Source organism: Podarcis tiliguerta, assembly GCF_965153285.1.
Source record: "Podarcis tiliguerta genome assembly, chromosome: 13".
Classification (NCBI taxonomy): domain Eukaryota; kingdom Metazoa; phylum Chordata; class Lepidosauria; order Squamata; family Lacertidae; genus Podarcis; species Podarcis tiliguerta.
In genome coordinates this window covers 32,140,539-32,159,967 of record NC_139546.1, presented here as the reverse complement: position 1 = coordinate 32,159,967, position 19,429 = coordinate 32,140,539, and the positions used below count along the sequence as shown (strand labels likewise).

Genomic DNA, 19,429 nt, shown 5'->3' with positions numbered 1-19,429 from the left:
ATGTGATTTGGAAAGATTAAACAGGATCTCCCCCCCTCTTGAAATTCAACATGAGAGAAGTAGGAAATACCTCCATCAAGGAGGGTATTCCACAGATGGGGTACCCCCATTGAAAAGACTATCATGGGTCAATGCCAACCATTGCTGTACCTTCTGATTGTAGAGTGCAAAATGGTTGATACTGGGGTAGGCACATTTTTAAGTACTTAGATCCCAGGCCATTTAGGACTTCATATGCTAGTACTAACGCCATGAATTAAGCCCAATAGTTCATTGGCTGCCAATGCACTGCTTTCAGGACCAGTGACACATTATCCCATGCTTCCCATCAGGCTTCCCATTTACCAGCCTAGCAGATGCATTCTGTAATAGTTGAGGTCTCTGGACCATCCTCAAGGCAGGTCCCACATAAGCACATTGCAGTAGATGAGACAGGAGGCCACCACAGCACGAACAATTGAAGTCAAGCTTTCCAAATGCAGGGATGGCTGTAGGTGGTGAATCCTTATTTTATTTTTTTCATACACTTCATCCCATTGCAGGGAAACCACTGAAGCTATCCTTCTACAATTGATACATTTTGACAAAAGGGATTTATTTCCACATATCTTGTACTGACTTAGGGTATTAAGAATTGCATGCCAAGGCCCCGTGACCCTGTCGCTCCCAAGACAGCAACTTATAATTTGGTTCAAATAGGCCGCAACTTTATTGATTACAGATGCAAATGGCTATAATCCTCCCCACCTGTCCTCATATTGTCAACATGGAACATGTGAACACTGCCTGACTGTTAAAGGTCTAATAATTTAACATTTGGATAGCTTTCATTCTCCTGTACACACTTATTTCACAAATTATTTTGCAAAATGGTTGAATTTGAAAACACAGAAAATGAGTGAATCTTACTTTTATATATTTATTAAATTTATATACCTTCATCAGACTATCACAGAGTGGTTTACAGTATAAAAATACACTTCTAACATCTGGTATTTTGGTAAGATCAAATAAATATAATATTATAATTTGGGGTTCATCACAGCCTTTTTCTTCCCAAACACTTAATCCCCTTAACAGGGTAGTTTTTTGTTTATACTAGTGATGTGGCTGCAGGAGATGTAGTGGTTATTTGCCTCGTATGATTAGCTTTTCCTTTTTGGCATTTCCAGCCTTCCACAAGGTTTGGTGGGCATAGTATGTAAGTGAATATAAGTTGATGTAATGTACTTTACTCGGTAGATGGTATCCATTTAGGGTACCATCCACTTTTCCATTGGAATTTTTTAATTGGAGGAAATTGATGGGATTTGAGTGAATATTTGTCTAGGTCACATTTTAGGAAAAACCCGCTTAGAAATATTCTGCAGTGTAGACACAATGTATAAGAGGCACACAAAAATAGCAGCTTCTGTGTTATATTTTAATCTATATTCAAATCATTCTGCCTTTCCTCTTCATTAGATGTTCCTTGTTGTTCAGCTCAGGCCTCAACAGAATAATGTAACATTTTGGAAAAAAGATGCAGCCTAGCAATCCAGCACTGGAGGCTAAGATAGCGAAGATCTCCACAGCAACCATATATTTGCCCTTAGAGCTCATATAAGCTGGAACAAAGGATAACCAAACACTGCAAAACACCAGCATGCTGAAAGTGATGAACTTGGCTTCATTGAAACTGTCGGGTAACTTCCTGGCAAAAAAGGCCACAGTGAAGCTGGCAATTGACAGGAAGCCCATGTAGCCCAGTACACTGTAAAACATGGCCACAGACCCTTCATTACATTCCAATACAACTTCTTTACTCACTGAGTACATGTCCACTTCTGGGAAGGGGGGAGAGGTTGCCAACCACAGAGCACAGATACCAGTTTGAATAATAGAGCAGAAAAGCACAATGGAGTTGGCCAGCCTCTTCCCTACCCATTTCCTTATCCTAGATCCAGGTTTGGTGGCTATGAAAGCCAGGACCACTGTGGTAGTTTTGGCCAACACACAAGAAACAGCCACGGAAAAGATGATGCTAAAAGCAGTTTGTCGGAGGAGACACATAATCTTCTGTGGTTTCCCAATGAATAGCAGTGCACAAAGGAAGCAGAGCAGGAGAGAGATTAGGAGAGTATAGGTGAGGTTCTGGTTGTTGGCTTTGACGATGGGAGTGTCATGGTGTTTTATAAATATTCCTAGCACCAGAGCAGTGGTGAAAGAAAAGGCTAGAGCAAAACAAGTTAAGCCAAGTCCTAACAGTCCACCATATGACAAATAGGTTACAGATTTAGGAATACATAAATCCTGACTTTTGCTTGGATACTTTTCATCAGCACATTTAATGCAGTCATTCATGTCTGAAATAGAAAAGCCAAGATCTTTATTTTACAAATACGCCATAACATTTCAACACGGTGCATAAAAATATTTCTTTCATGCAGTCAAATTCATATATGTTCAGTGCTGGTACTCTCAAATGTGGTTTAGAGCCTCAGTGATATTAAGCAGCATTGTTAGTACTAAAAACAATGATTTTTTAAGCAGTTTGAGATTACAGTGCCAACCTAAATGTGGCAGAAGACCCATGATCATTAAAGGGGGAACTTTTGTTCGTCCCCTGCAGAATCCAAGAACAGTTTAAAGAAAGACTGAAGTAAAAGCCTGTTGCAGTGCCGTTCACAAAACATGAATGATAGCTGCTAAAGCAAAATATAGCTGCAAATTTCTCTGTTTATGGGCTTTTCTTTTTAAAAACAAAACATAACATAACAAAAACCAGGCAATTTGTAGTTTATAGCCAAGGAGCAACACTAATTTGAGAATCCCGATTTTGAGGTGTACCTCAATAACATCTTTGAATGGTGCTTTCTTTAGTTAGATATCGGCAGAGCAGCACTAGTAAAAATGCATTGCAATTTTAATTGAATTAATTTCTTTACTATCACCAGGTCCAAATGATACCACATGGACCAGATTCTCCCTAAGCAGCAGCTTCTTCTTAGATCCAATTCACCAAACCATTTAACAAAACCTATCACTCAAAGAACAAAAAAGTAACCTTGAAGCATTCACGGTTATAAGCATACTCCTCTGAATGACACCCCTTCTTTTGATAAACCTTAATAATATATTTCATACCTTCCTGGTTGGAAATCTCTCCTTCTGGGCAAGGGATGCAGTCATAGCAGCAAGATGCCTCCGACTCCCTCCCTTTCTTCCTAAAACCAGGATGGCAACTCTCTGTACAGACAGAAAGAGGCTGTGCCTAATGAGAATACATAGTTTGAAATTATTAACCATATTTAGTTCCCCCCCCACAAGACTCTCTATAGCAAGAAGGCATTTCATTCATGTATGAATCGGTCTGATCTTACAAGTTGCAATTCAAAGCTTGTATATTTTGTAGTATTATGCCTATATTTATAACACATTATTTGTTTATTTTGTTGCTGTTTATTTTTCATGCCAAACTGTATAACAAAAGTAATATTGATTAAGGTATACATGTAAACATAAGCATAAATTACCCCTGTCTGCCCCTTGAACAGTATTTCAGAATTCAAATTATATTTATTTAAAACACAATCTATTTTACAAATAGGATTAAGAACCTTCCGTTTAACATATTCAATATACTCCAATGCATCACATTATTTTTTCCTTTACAAGTTCATTGTTTTCGATAACATTTTTTAATAACAACAACAACAACAACAACAACAACAACAACAACAACAACTCTGTTATTTTTATCCACATTCACTTCTCGGATATTTTACAGATTTTGGAAAACTGATTGGGTGATACCCAATTTGCTTAAATTTATTGTGCAGTACAGAAGGCTAGTTTCTAACATAATTGTTAAAAGAGAGATCGCAATTGTTCACAGAAATTTGCTTTGCACTTCCACACAGAGAGGCAGTACTATTCAAAAATGGGAGATTTCCAAAGCTGCCAACAGTCAGATCCTACCTGATTAAACCACTTGTGCCATGTGATGGCATCTTCATTTATGGTCAGCATTCGGTCTGAAGGTCTGTCAGGATCCACAGTCCCAATTTTCACTCTGTGAAAGGTTTGATTTGAGGAAACTATCCAATTGATAACATCAAATTCTGCTAATAATTCCAAATTATGATCAAAAGATATCCTGTTCCCAGCACTGTTGTTAAACGAGACACTTCTCAAAAATTGATGGAGCTGGATTGCAAAGGAAAAGGCAATAATTTTAGAAAGTCTAGAGATGGATTTTGCAAATTAAGGTCTAATTGAGGAATCGCTATTTGAATCCACAAAATTACATGAATGTAGGCTGAGCATGCTGTAAATTTAGAGACCACAAAGAGGAAAGACAGTCTGAAGATGGTTCAGAAATTTCAGCTAGTGCAGAAATCAGTGGCCAGGTTGCTCAGTGGAGCAAGACAGTTTGCGCATATTACCCCAATCCTGGCCTGACTGTACTGGCTGCCAATTAGTTTCCAGGTCCAATTCAAAGTCTGTTTAATTTCTCAGGATTGCAATACCTCAACAACCCCTTCTCTCCATAGGTAAAAAGGTAAACGTAAAGGACCTCTGGATGGTTAAGTCCAATCAAAGGCAACTATGAGGCTGTGGCACTCATCTCGCTTTTAGGCCAAGGGAGCCGGGGTTTGTAAACAGGCAGCTTTCTGGGTCATGTGGCCAGCATGACTATGCTGCTTCTGACGAACCAGAGCAGAGCACGGAAACGCTGTTTACCTTCCCGCTGGAGCGGTACCTATTTATCTACTTGCACTTTTTGGGGTGCTTGCAAACTGCTAGGTTGGCAAAAGCTGGGACAGAGCAACAGGAGCTCACTCCATTGTGGGAATTCGAACCACCAACCTTCTGATTGGCAAGCCCAAGATTCTCAGTGGCTTAGACCACAGCACCACCTGCGACCCATATGAACCCTGAGAACATCATCTGAGGCCCTTCTTTGTGTTCCTCCTCCACGAGAGGTCCAGAAGATGGCAACATGAGAATGGGCCTTTGCTGCAGTGGTTCCCTGTTTTTGAAATGCTCTTGCCAGGGAGGTTTGGCTTATATACCTTTAGATGCCAGGCAAAAACATTCCTCTTCCACCAGACCTTTGGCTGATTGACACCCAATGCCTTTTTAAATCTTTTATGTGGGGATGTATTTAACGTTTTTTTATATATATATTGAAATTTTATGTTGGGACGTGGGTGGCGCTGTGGGTTAAAGCCTCAGCACCTAGGGCTTGCCGATCGAAAGGTCGGCGGTTCGAATCCCCGCGGCGGGGTGCGCTCCTGTTGTTCGGTCCCAGCGTCTGCCAACCTAGCAGTTCGAAAGCACTCTTGGGTGCAAGTAGATAAATAGGGACCGCTTCTAGCGGGAAGGTAAATGGCGTTTCCGTGTGCAGCTCTGGCTCGCCAGAGCAGCGTTGTCACGCTGGCCACGTGACCCGGAAGTGTCTTCGGACAGCGCTGGCCCCCGGCCTCTTTGAGTGAGATGGGCGCACAACCCTAGAGTCTGTCAAGACTGGCCCGTACGGGCAGGGGTACCTTTACCTTTACCTTTAATTTTATGTTGTGAACTGCCCTGAGATCTACAGGCACAGGAAAGTATACAAATTTAATAAATAATAAATTATAATAATTTGATAGCAGCCAACACCAACTATTTGAGAAAGTCATGTTACGCTATAAATTTTTACAGCTTTTTCTCACGGCTACAGAAAGGTTACTCCTAGCCTAGTTACAGAATGTCATTTGGATTGCCATGCTCTGCAGCAAAGTTGTTATTCCATTTGCAGCTCCAAAAACCTCCCCAAGTATTTGTGCTTCATAAATTGCACATGTTTATAAACGCCCTATACTTTTACTTTTCTATAGCTTTAATATGATTTGGAGAGAAAGAGTGATGATAATGTGAGCACAGGAAGAATATGAGGAATAGGTTTCTACACTGTTTGGGGGCCTTTCGTAAGATCTAAGATACCATGCAAAGTTATATGATGATGTTCATGCCCCTACCTGCCACATCTGGAGATTCTGAAGCTTCAAAACCCTTCCATCCCCGATTGCACTGTGTTTCACTCTAGACAAGGCCATAGCATGCAAAGCATGGGCCACAGCATAGACAGCATTGTAGATGTTGTAACTGTGACCAGTCATGCTCACTTCAAAAAACGTTCCAGGAAGGTTCTGCAGTTTCTCATCGCCAGTACAAATGTATCCATCTCCCCTCTCCAAAACAGAATTTGGGAATACACAGCCAAAAGCCTGCTGCCAGAAGTCTCTGATAAAACTGTCTGCTTTTGTCCTGGAAGGACTGATGCTCTCAACAAATGGCTTGAACGCTGGTAGGTCAGTGGTGTGAATTGTGAAAGAGAGAGCACCAAAGATTATATCTGTATCCCAATTCTTTTGAAAGGCCAATGAAGTGAGCTCCATCTGGGCTGTCAGTATCCACACTTTCCCTCTTGATATATTTGTTTCATGTTCCTCTTTTGACAGATATGGAAACCATCTCAGATACATCATAGCATTAGATTCTCCATAAAACACTATTACATTGGCTTTGCTGTACATGGCTTTAGCGTGTATTTTTGACCCATGTTCTAACTTATCATCAAATTCAGTGAAGGAAATTGAAAAGGGGAGTACTTCTATGAAGGCAAAACAAATACCATTCTGGGAGAACAGTGAAACTGCTATTTGCAGAAATCTCTCTCCATTGTCTGTGTCTATAACAATGACCCCAATCCATATCCAACTGAAATGCAGTAATAGAGAGAGTATCCCTGAATACTGAAGGGTTTCCTTAGGGGTCATCTGGAAGAAAGAAAGTCCTGGGGCTTTATCGTTCATCACTGGAGCAGAACCATACACAAGCTGAACAGAGACAAAGATTTAAGAAGGAGAGATAAGTATAGTAATTTCTAAGCTTTAGTTTCATGTGTAGTGGTCAATTAAATCTGTGGTCTGGAACCTCAGGCCTAGAGACCAAATGCAGCTTTCTAGGCCTCTTTATCTGTTCCTCAGAACTCTCCCCAGGCCATACCAGTATAGGGCTGTCTTTACCCGGGGGTGCAAGGGGTACCTGGGCACCGAATTCTGGGGAGCGCCAAATATATATCTACTACGTACCTGTCCCTCTCGATCGCTTGGCAGTTAAAAGCAATGGAACAAAAATCCCCGCCCCCTGCCTCTGTCGCTCTGTTACTCCATAGTGTCAAATATTCTTGACGAGTCAGGAAAGAAAAGCAGTTTCCCCCCGCTGCATCGTTGTTACAGATGAGCGAGTTCCTCCTTTACAAAAGTCAACAACTTTGGCTTCCCCCTCCTGCCAAAAACTCCATAAAAGTTAGTATGGGGGCGCTGGGTGGATCTTTGCACCTCAGTGGCGCATATGCACCTGTCACTGGTCCTGCTTCTTACAATGAGTGTTTTTGCCAAGCTACAGTGAGTCCTTAATCCATCATTATGCCTCTTATCTTCCTGAATGGAGAATAGAGAAGGGTATGTGAGTTTGTCTCGAACCTAGCCTACAACACAAAGTTAAATTTTATATTCATTGCCCCACCGACTTCTTATTCTTTCCCAGCCCATCACCACCATGTGGCCCTCAGAATGTTGCCTACAAGAAGATAAGGCCCTTTGGCTGAAAAAGGTTCTCCAGCCCTGACATTAAGACACAAAGTGTATGTCAACCTCATAAAGTTAGTGGTTATTATCCCATGCTAAAGATACAGGGCTGACCATGATACAATATAGTCTAACCAAATTCCTTTTATGGTTGGGGAAAGAACTTCTTTCCTCAGAACTCATGCTCTTTCACAAGCAGTCAGAAACAAATATTTTAAAAAAGAAACAAATATGTATGTGTACATGGGTGGTCCAACCCAGAGTTTACTGCAATGTATTATGGTGTACAATGCCTACAAACAGGAGACCTTGCACAATTGTATCCACATATGTCTTATTGCCTAAACAAATGTCCCATTTTATGAAAAATTGGTGTCTGGATTCTGTTGACTGTTCCAGCCAGCCAAAGGCATTGGCTTTGAACCCCAATATTTCCCCAACACTTGGGTAGTGGACCTCCCTTCTTGCTCTGTCCCTGATGTGCTTCCTTTGGACATTGAAATCTTGTTTAGTCCACAAAACATTCAAAAGCATGAAAAAGCAATGCTTTTGGTTCTATGATGAGTTCTAATTCTAATTATTATTTATGTACATCAATTAAATATCCAAACATTAAGCATTATATACATATCTGATATAGATAGATAGATGATAGTGTTACAATTCCTGCTCCATGATTGCAGTCATGGGATTGCTGTCTTTCACATGACAGTGTATGTTTTGACTCCACAGAGTGGGATGTGACGGAGGCAGGATGTTTGTGTTACTGTGTTCCGTGAAGTGGGACTATTGTCCTTTTTCCTTTTTGCTGTCTGATGCTAGAGAGGGAGCCATGTTGCAGTGCTCTCTGTGTGTTTATATATAAATAAAGTAGATTAGCCAAAATACTGAGTTGCTGAGGTCTGTCACGCAAGTTGCGCAAACTCTGCGGATCCCTAAGTGTGCCAGTGTTGGTTGGCATCGGTCGCTGTGGTGTTTGGGCTGAAGAAAGCTTTTGAAGCTCCCGAAAGAAATACCAGGAGGGAGAGAACATGCCAGTCAAGCATGTGTCTCTGCCAGAGTCCTACTCGAGTGTAGGCTGAACTCCTGACAGATAGATGATAGATAGATAGATGATAGATAGATGATGATAGATAGATAGATAGATAGATGATAGATAGATAGATAGATAGATGATAGATATAGATGATAGATAGATAGATAGATAGATAGATAGATAGATAGATGATAGATAGATAGATATAGATAGATAATAATTCTGCACTGTTCCCACATGCAAATGAGCATGTGTGCCTTACCTACTTGTGGAATCTTATAGATATCGAGGATATTTGCCATTGCAATAGAGATTTTGGAGTCTAGTCCTCCAATCACTGCAGTCAGCTTATTCTGGATGTCACATTTGTAGTTTGGAACAAATCTCTCCAATGTAGATAAAAGTAGCATTGTGGAATAGTAGGTCTGCTTTGCCTTGAAATAGCTGTCATAGATGTTGAAGCCTAAGGTGATATTGGGCAGAATCAGAGGGTCTTCATTTATCTCATTCACTGCAAATTCCAGGGCCAGAATGTGTTGGTAATTCTTTGGCACTGCACTAGAATGAAAGTTGCATTCTGTATCAAACTATTCCACATCTAAATATAATAATAATAAACCCGCTATATTCTGCATCTTCCTCAGCATTATTATTATTTTGCTACCGTTTTGTGGCGGTTGGCAGATGGATGGCAGCTAACAGATTGAGGTTGAATCATATCAAGACAGAAGTTCTGTTTTTGGAGGACAGGGGGAGGGGTAACCAAGTGCACAGCCTTGGAGTCATTTTGGACTCACAGCTGTCCATGGAAGTGCAGGTCAATTCTATGTCCAGGTCAGCTGTCTACCAGCTCCATCTGGTACATAGGCTGAGCCTCTACCTGCCCGCAGACTCTCTCACCAGAGTGTTGCATGCCCTGGTTGTCTCCTGCTTGAACTACTGCAATGTGCTCTACATGGGGCCACTTTTGAAGTTGACTCAGAAACTACAACTAATCCAGAATGTGACAGCTAGACTGGTGACTGGGAGTGGCCACCGGGACCATATAACCAGTGGCAGAGCTTCATGCTCCAGCACCGGGGGCAGAGAGTAGGTGGGGGCAGGGCTGGCGTGCGCCCCGGGGGTGTGGTGCGCCGCCCAAAGGGGTGTGGCATGTGTTTTGGCAGCGGGGCGCCCAGCGTGGGTGGGGGAGCAGACATGGTGGAACCCCATTAGGATCGCGCTGCAGGAGGCGGTGCGCTCCCCCTGCCCCCCTCGTCCTCTGCTAGTGCATATAACACCAGTCCTAAAGGATCTTCACTGGCTCCTAGTACGTTTCTGCACACAATTCAAAGTGTTGTTGCTGCCCTTTAAAGCCCCAAATGGCATCTTCACCCCCATCGTTCAGCGTGGAGACTGAAGTCCTCCTCTGAGGGTCTTCTGCTGCTTCCCTCACTGCAAGAAGTGAGGTTACAGTGAACCAGGCAGAGGGCTTTCTTGGTATTGGCACCCGCCCTGTGGAACACCCTCCCTTCAGATATCAAGAAAATAAACAACTATTGGACTGTTAGAAAACATCTGAAGGCAGCCCTGTATTGGAAGGTTTTTAATGCTTGATGTTTTTAGAAATGCTGTAAGCCATTGAATCAATTACAGCTATGGGAAAGAGAGAGAAAGATTTCTGATTCCACATAAGAAAATGGGGTGGTACTAGGGATCTGTCAGGAGTCCTGAATACAATGGAACAAACTCAAAATGAGTCAGTGTTTCAACAGCACAAGGGGTAGGACAGAGAGCCAAGAGAAGAGATAAAGGAAACAAAAGACAGAGAAAGAAATGCTGAATTCCAGTTATTTCCCCATTTCAGAGAAGATGGAAGGTATGAAGGTAAAGGTTGCTTATGGTGATCCAAGAGTGCATCTTGTGGCTATAGAGAGATGACAAATTGTGATTTTGTGCCCAGCCTGCATATACAAAAGCAAGCTGTGGTTTGTTTCTGTTCCCCAGGAGCAGTGGTAGCTGCTGCCCATTGGGACTGCTAGGAGAGAAAGCAGAGAGCCTAACAATAGATGAAGCCCTTTTTAAGTAAAATTGGTTTAATTAACACTGAAAATGGGAATACCTGTGTAATGGTGAAAGGGTTTAACTGGAAGATTCCACGGAAACTTTAGAGAAGCAGGAAGAACCATCTCTGAACTTTAACTAGTTGATAAGTAACCGATTATTGTTCTCCTAGCTAACATGTGACTCACTTCCCCTTACCTTGGGGGTAAGTAACTTTGTCACTTCCCCTTGCCTGAGGAGGAAATAGGTAATCAAGCCTTTGTTCCTCCCCCAAGTCTACCTGAGAATTCAACATGCAAGGCCATCTGAGCTGCTTGCTCCAGCTCAGCCACACAGCTCTCACCAGCCATTTTCATGTTCTTATACCAATAATTTATGAACCTTGATCATTTGGTAATAAAGCCACGTTTTACTCCCTGTGCAGCATTTCTGACTCATATATGCAACAGCACATTAATTTGACCTGTGGAGAGTTTGTTAAGTAAGCATTTTTTTAAAAAAAAAAACAACTTTCCACTTGTGGTCTTTTCCTATGCTGGGGAAGAGGGAATCTTTGGAAGGAACTTTTATAAAGGGCAATTTTGGAACTCCCTTGGAAAGGTGTATCTTAAACAATTTAAAGCCTATATTTCCAATCTTTTCTTTGCTGCCTATTTTGTGAATTAAAATCTCTTATGAGGTTCTCTCACCAAATAGTACTTGCCTCAAACTTGGCTCTTGGCATCAAAGGAAATCCTCCCTCTTTCTACTTTTTTCCTTGAACCAACATTAAATAGGCTCTGCTACCCTTCCCCTTTTGTTACACTTACACCTTCTGTTCATGAGACTATCTAGTGTTATTGTTCACTACTTCTGCCATGCTTCCATAAACCCTTGCACTGCACAATCATGTGCAGAATGATGTTTCTGAGCATCAAACACTAAGGGATACACTTTAAAGTAGGGTTTCTTGATAACATGAGTCTAATATGCCCTATGCTAAGATAGCAGAACAAAAGTGTGAGTATAGAAAGAAGTGAGAGATATGATGGAACAAAGAAATCACAGCAGAATTTTGGTAACACAGCCAATGAAAGGTATAGTGAAGAGAAATAAAGTAGCTTTTGAAGGGTTAAATGTATCCTCCCGGGGGGGTGGGGGGGTTCCACTTCAGCATTCTATTAATGTATTACCTTTTTATACATCTAAGACAAGAAGCCACTGTTTATAGACTGTAGTTCTACCACTGCTCATTTCAGTGACAAAATACAAAGAGATTAAAACAAATAAAGAATAAGTGCTTACAAGAAATCTTCAAGCAATGCTGGTGGAGGCTCTTCAGTGAAAGCTATTGAACTGTCGAAAAAGCTACCATGAGTTGCAATGCCACCAATGATGAGGTCTCCTGACTGATGGTACATGTGTTGTGGGTGACGTGGACCACAAACCCTACATTTCATAGCATGAGATTTCCATAACTTGTGAGGAAGCAGTGCCAGCAGGAAGACCACTAAAACCACCATCCTCGCTGCAAGGCTTATTTTATTTTTTACACAGAAATTCTGCTATTTTATTTTACCACACTATATATAGTGTCTTGATGACTAACAGCCTTCTTATTTGAGCCTTGGAGTGACTAATAGAAACTATTAGCGATCTCACTGGAGGACTGTTTCTGCTCCCAGTCCCTTTCCCCTGCCCCACATGGTGCTGGGTATATTTATAACAGTCTTGGTTGCCTTTGCTTAACAGTGTTTGCTGTTAATCTTGTTTGTGGCCCATGAATTCCACGGAGAGTTGGACATTTGATAGTAATTAAAGAGGGAGGTAATAATGGGTTCCACTCTTGGGGTTCCTAATGGAATTGTTAAATAAATTATGTTTGTCTCACATCTGAAAATGTGTTTGGAATACTATACAAGAAAAAAAATGGCACCAGAAATAATGTTGTGCTCTGGAGCTAGAGACAAAATTAACTTCTTTCATGATAGGAGTAGTCTTCTTTTCAGAATTACATGGATTGATGAGCCACATGGGTTGTTCCTAGCACTACCCAGTCATTGCTCTTCCATTGTAAGCTGTAAGCATAATTAAAATGGACTTTCCACAACACCAGGAGTTGGGATGCAGCCTGTACTCTCAGAGGGAATGGAGGCAACAGAACCCTGCCTTCCAAATTTCACTGCTGCCACCCGCTGGATGTTAGCTTGTTTTTACCCTTGCTTCCTCAGTTGAACAGCTCTTTTATTGATGTTTAACTATACTAAGCTACTCCTTATACTGTGTAGAATACTATGGCATTTAGGTATTAGGAAAATAGCAAGGTATCAGACAAATGCCTCCCAACCACCAACAGCCCATGCTTTTACTTAAGGTTTTAGTAAGGCCTTCAGTTAAACAATTTTTGAAAACATGAAAAAAGAAGAGTTAAGAACATCTAGAATACAGGGAATCAAAAAGGGTTTCGAGAAATCAGCCTCCAGAAGAAGAAGCCTGCAGGAAGAAACCCTTCAGAAAACACTTTGTTGTACAGAATAAACCGAAAGCTGTTTAAAAATACATATGTTAACAAAAAACCCCCAAAAAATGGGGGATTCCCCCCCCCCATGAGTATATTAGTAAAAACTGGATACAAAATGATGTTTATTAGAATTAATATTTAAATTAAGTTTTTTTTTTTATGAGAAGACTTGCAAGTGCTGTTATCAGGACCTAGTGAACACGGTGTTAAATGGAGTTGAGTCAGTGTAATTGGCTATTGATCTGAATGGTGGGGAATGAGACTGTCAAAGCCATCCCCCTTTTTGTTAAAGAAACAGCAGCCTATTAAACATTCTGAATTATAATAACTGAATTGAGAGTTGTTGTTTTTACATTGTATCCTTTTCATTAAACATAACCATCCATTTTTAAATAATTGTTTTGTAAAATTGAAATAAATATTTGATTAATTCACTTTCAAAAAGAGGTGTCTATGCTCTTTTGGAACCACACTTAAATTACCACAGGTACTGGTGGATTAAAATAAGATTTTCAGTATCAAGTACCACCCTATGTCCCAAACACATCATTACACCTAGAGGCTAATCTTCCCTTGGTAGAATTACAGATCTGGCACAGGACACTTAACTATTGGCTTTGCCTAAACTCAAATACCTCTGGTCTAATATCCCTAGTGCTGCAAGATTGTCACAAGAGTGCCTGGTCTAAAATTGTCTATCAAAAACTTCACTCTTGAGGCTTATCACCACAACAGCTACTCACTTTGGGTTTTAGTAAAGCAAACAGTCTAATTTGTCTGTGCCTAAATGATATCGAGCACCAGAAAAACTTGGCCACAATATGGAAATTTTGCCCATGGTATGACTATTTTCCACCTTCCCATTTGATTCTCTGGCACCCTATCTACATAACCTAGCAACTGTAAAACATAGATGCACTTTTACTCTCACAGGATTGAATGTATTGCCCTCGGCTGTACTTGAGGGACAATTTCAACAGTTTCCACACGAAAAACGCTTATGTCCCTGTGGAGATGGCAGTTACTGAATCAGTGACACATATCCTTCTGGCTTGCACTCTTTATAAAGACTTGAGGAATGAGGTTATTACCCCTCTTGATTGTCCATTGCGGGTTGCCCAGCCACTGCCACACTATCCTTTCTCTTGGCAGAATATGATGAGCAGGTGACAGAAAAGGTTGCAAGGTTTTTAGCTGGGGCAATTAGAATAAGATCCGCTACTTGACTATTGATTCAAAACCCTAAAATGTATTTTATATAATCAACTTTCTATTTGTATTTCTATTTTTTGCATATCGCATTGTTGTTTTATTGCTATGGCTGATGGCTGACACAAATAAAAATTCATTCATTCAAGTTGTTTTATTGTTGTTTTATTGCTATGGCTGATGGCTGACAAAAATAAAGATTCATTCATTCAAGTTAAAATATATGGTGGCGGGGGCGGGGCGGGGTGGGCGGAAATCGGTTTCTATAAATTTGGTAGAACAGTGGTGGGGTGAAAAGGAACTTATATCCCACATTTACACATTGCAGTCTACTGCTTCATTTTCTAAATATTGCATTTAGAAAGAATGACATGGGTTATATATATATATATATATATTTGCTTTCGTAGATTTTCACGGGTACAGGAATGCAGGTTTTGGTGTCCTCGGGTGTCTTCCCGTGTAAAAGTTGGGGTGTCTAGGCGACGTTTCGACGAGGTCTCACTCGTCATCTTCAGGCTGGTGCTTTCGGCTTCTTGTTACTGGAACATATATATATATATGTTCCAGTAACATATATATATATGAATGGCTGTTCTTCAAAAAATGGGAAGGTTAAACAACTGGAAATGACAGATTTGTCCATCTATGGTGATCACAGAATTCCAAACTCTATATAAGGGCTTCTGAATTTCAAGAAGAGCTGCTGAAAGCTCAATGGACACCACTTTCCCCTTCATCAGAATCTTCACAATTTTCTCCTTATTAGATGTTCCCTGTTATTCAGCTCAGGCCTCAACACAATAAGATAGCATTTTGGAAGATAGATGCAACCCAGAAGACCACCACTGGAGGCTAAGATAGCGAAGATCTCCACAGCAACCATGTATTTGCCCTTAGAGCTTATATAAGCTGGAATGAAGGATAGCCACACACTGCAGAAGACTAACATGCTGAAAGTGATGAACTTGGCTTCATTGAAACTATCAGGTAGTTTCCTGGCAAAGAAAGCCACAGTGAAGCTGGCAATTGCCAGGAAGCCCATGTAGCCCAGGACACTGTAAAACATGGTTACAGAGCCTGCATTACATTCCAGGACAACTTCTTCAGTCACAGAGTGCATGTCCACATCTGGGAAGGGGGGAGAAATTGCCAACCATGTGGTAGAGATTCCTGCCTGCATAAGGGAACAAAAAAGAACAATAGAGTTGCTCAGACTTTTCCTCACCCACTTTCTCATTCTGGAACCTGGTTTGGTGGCCATGAAAGCCAATACCACTGTGACAGTTTTGGCCAGCACACAAGAAACAGCCACTGAGAAGATGATGCCAAAAACAGCTTGTTGGAGGAGACACGTCAGCTTCTGAGGCTGACCAATGAATAGCAATGCAGAAAGGAAGCAGAGCAGGAGGGAGACGAGGAGAGTGTAGGTGAGGTCCCTGTTGTTGGCAACAATGATGGGAGTGCCATGGTGCTTCATAAATGTCCCCAGCACCAGAGCTGTGATCAAAGAAAAGGAAAGAGCAATGCAGCCTAAACTGAGCCCCAAAGGTTCCTCATAAGACAAGAAGGTTACAATCTTGGGAATGCATGTATCCTGATTCTTACTTGGGTACTTCTCATCTGTGCATTTAATGCAGTCATTCATATCTGAAACAGAAAGAAACAAGACCTCTTCACACCTTACTCTGCTCACATATAGAGGGCAAAACTGCTGAAAAGGAGTTTTGTTGTGGTCAGTTTAGTCCTGCATGACCCAACCATCACCACTACTGTACTGATCATACCATCTGCAGCAGGGAGCTTTCTATAAGTGTGGAGGCTCTCTGCATAATTTTGAAGGCATGTCCAGCCTTCCCATATGACTAGTTGGTGAAGAACTCAGGAACTCATAAACATACCATGGACTATAAATCATACGAATAGATGATTTCTTTCGTACTGGTAAAATTTGTTTATGTAAATTATAGAATAAATTCTTTGGAAAAATTTTCAAATATTATTTAGAACGTGTTAGATGTAAAGCAGCAAGGTGAAGTCACAATTCCCTGCATCAGCAGTAGCATCAAAGCAGTGTTCAAAGGAAGACCCAAGTGACGTCACAGTGTATTCTCTTTTTTCCATTTTAACACTGTGAAACCATCTCTTTCCCTCTTCAATACGATCATATTGTCTTCAGCAAGGAACTTTCTGTATATGTTGGGGCTCCCTGCATGAGCTTAAACCCACAACTGGTCTTTACACATGAGGAGAGGTCTATGGCCATGAACTTGTGAGCTCATCACTGAAAACATCAATACCATTAATAATTTCTCTCTTTTCTTTTCTTTTTACTTTTGTCCCATCTAAGGATGGCTTTCACACCCACAGCATAATTTTAAAGCATACAGTCCCCCAAAGAACCTTGGGTCATGGCATATGAAGCCTAATCTATCATCTATCTATCATCTAATCTATGTATCATCTATCAATCCATTATCTATATATCTCTATCTATCATCTATATCTATCTATCTATCTATCTAACATCTATCTACATATATATCTTACCCTCTTGGTCTGAAATCTTCCCTTCTGGACAAGGTATGCAATCATAGCAGCAAAATGGCCCTCCCTCCTTCACTTTCTTGCTTGAACCAGGGTGGCAACTCTCACAACATACAGAAAGTGGCCGTGCCTAATTCATAGAGAAGGAGGAGGAGGAAGAAGAAGAAGGAGGAGAATGAGGAGGAGGAGGAAGAAGGAGGAGGAGGAGGAGGAGGAGAAACAGCTTCAAATGCTTGCACTTCTGGGGGCTTTCCACCTGTCTATACACTGTGAACTACAGAAGAGACTGTGTAGCCATGTATGAATGGAGTCAACGTTTCTGGCATTTGTTAAAAGAATGAAGATAGTACTCCATTATCTATCTATATATTAAAACTTTGTTGCCCAAAGTCGACTTGGTGATTATAAGGCATTCTTCATTTTAAGTCCTAGAAGGTCTTCTGCACCAGAGGTATCCAAAGTGCCACACTCCAAGAGTTGTTGGGGAACAGCTCCTATCTTCCCTACCCACTGGCCAAGTTGAATGGGGCTGATGCGACACACAACTTGTAAAATTATTATTTTTAATCCTTAGAAAAATCTATATTTCAGTTATTGAAAGAAACAGCAGAATATCAAGAACAGAATGTTTTGTAACTCCAAGAATTCATCAATTCATACAATGTTGCACTTTGAGTCAAGAACATTCTTACTTGCGTTCACCATGACATTTACTTTACACACCCATGCAGAGAATCAGGGCTCATTCAACAATGGGACATTCCCAAAACTGCCCCCCAAAATGGATCATACTTGGTTAAACCAGTTGTTCCAGGTTATGGCATCTTCATTGATGGTGAAGGCTTTGTCTGGAACAGCCTCTGGATCCACACTTCCCACTTGCACCCTGTGAAAGGTTTGGTTTGAGGAAACAATCCAGTTGATAAAATCAAATCCAGCTAGTAACTTCCCATTATGATCAAAGGCAATTTTGTCACCAGCACTGTTGTTAAATGAAACACGTCTCAAAAAATGATGAAGCTAGATGGAAAAGGAAAGAGTTTGGGATTTTCAGACGAAGGTCTAACGGCAGCAGACTAAACGTTTCCTGAACAGTTTTGAATAGGGGATGATTGATGACATAACCAGTGAGCTTAAACTTAGGATTTGATTTCTCAGCATGTTAACTAAAGAGAATGCACTGGGAAGAAGAACCCAGAAAGATTTTAAAGTGGTTGGCTGAAACGGTAGGTCCAAAGGCAGGAAGAGGAATGGGAACTAAAGAAAGTGCGGCTGCCATCCCAGCTACAGATTGCTATTTACAATCCACGGGTCTCAAGGAAGGGTTCTGATTTGACTTATAACCCACAGCTGACATCGCCTTCTCAATCCAGGCCATGGACGGTCTGGGATTCAGCATGTTTTTACATGAGTCAAATGTGTGCTTTTATTTAATATGCATCTCTGGGTCATAGGAATCTGTTAATTTCCCCCAAAAAAGTATAGTCCAGCCCCCTACAAGGTCTGAGGGACAGTGGACCGGCCCCCTGCTGAAAAAGTTTGCTGACCCCTGAACTAATACATTAAAAGACTGAAGGAAGGTATGGGGTAGGGGCAGTATGGGGAGTGGCTGGAGGACAGAGTTTCAACAAGGGAATCACGTAAGGGGTGAAAAGAGAGGAGTTTCTTGAGTGTTTGGAGATGAGGGAGAAAGTAAATGTGTACACAAGAAGAGTTTGGGAGACAAATTACTATACTGGGTAGGCCCTATTTCAATACCTAAAATATTATACATTGCCATAGGAGCATATTCAGGAGGACAGTACCTGCCACACCTGTTGTTTCTGAGGCTTCAGTCGTCCCTCCTGTGCTATTTTGCTGTATTTGACTTTGTATGAGGTCATGGCATGTAAAGCATGGGCCACAGCATGGACAGCATTGTAGATGTTGTAGCTGTGGCCAGTTATGCTTGTTTCAAAAAATGGTGCCGGAAGACTGTCAATATTCTCTTCCCCTGTGCAAATATTCCCATCTGCCTCAGTGTTTGGGAATACACAGGCAAAGGCCTGCTGCCAGAAGTCTCTGATAAAACCATCACCTTCTGTGCTAGAAGGATTTTTGCTCTCAATATATGGTTTGAATTCTGGTAGTTCACGGCTGTGAATTGTGAAGGCGAGAGAACCATGGATTATTTCTGTGTCCCAGTCTCTTTGATAGAGAAATGATGTGAGTTCCATCTGGGCTGTCATAATCCACACTTTACCACTTAGTAAATTTGTTGCATTTTTCTGTTCCGATAAATATGGGAGCCATCTTAAATGTACCACGGAATTACAATCTCCATAGAACACTACTACATTGGTTTTACTATCCATGAGTTTGTCACGTAGTTTTGCTCCCCATGTTAGCACGTCATTAAGTTCAGTGTACGTAATTTTCATAGGAACTCTTTCAATGGAGGCAAAACATATACCATTCTGGGAAAACAGTGGAACT

The 19,429-nt window shown here is 41.1% G+C and overlaps 1 protein-coding gene across 1 annotated transcript; it reads right to left on the bottom strand.

Annotated features, from left to right (window-relative positions):
* Positions 1-963: 963 nt before the first annotated feature.
* LOC310663465 (vomeronasal type-2 receptor 26-like) lies at positions 964-12,385 on the bottom strand. Its single transcript, XM_083411303.1, has 6 exons — positions 11,983-12,385; positions 8,922-9,213; positions 6,006-6,866; positions 3,961-4,188; positions 3,127-3,253; positions 964-2,345 (listed from the first exon to the last, which is right to left on the bottom strand). The coding sequence occupies exons 1-6, from the start codon at positions 12,198-12,200 to the stop codon at positions 1,435-1,437; spliced, it is 2,637 nt and encodes an 878-aa protein (XP_083267429.1). The 5' UTR covers positions 12,201-12,385; the 3' UTR covers positions 964-1,434.
* Between the last annotated feature and the right edge of the window lie 7,044 nt (positions 12,386-19,429).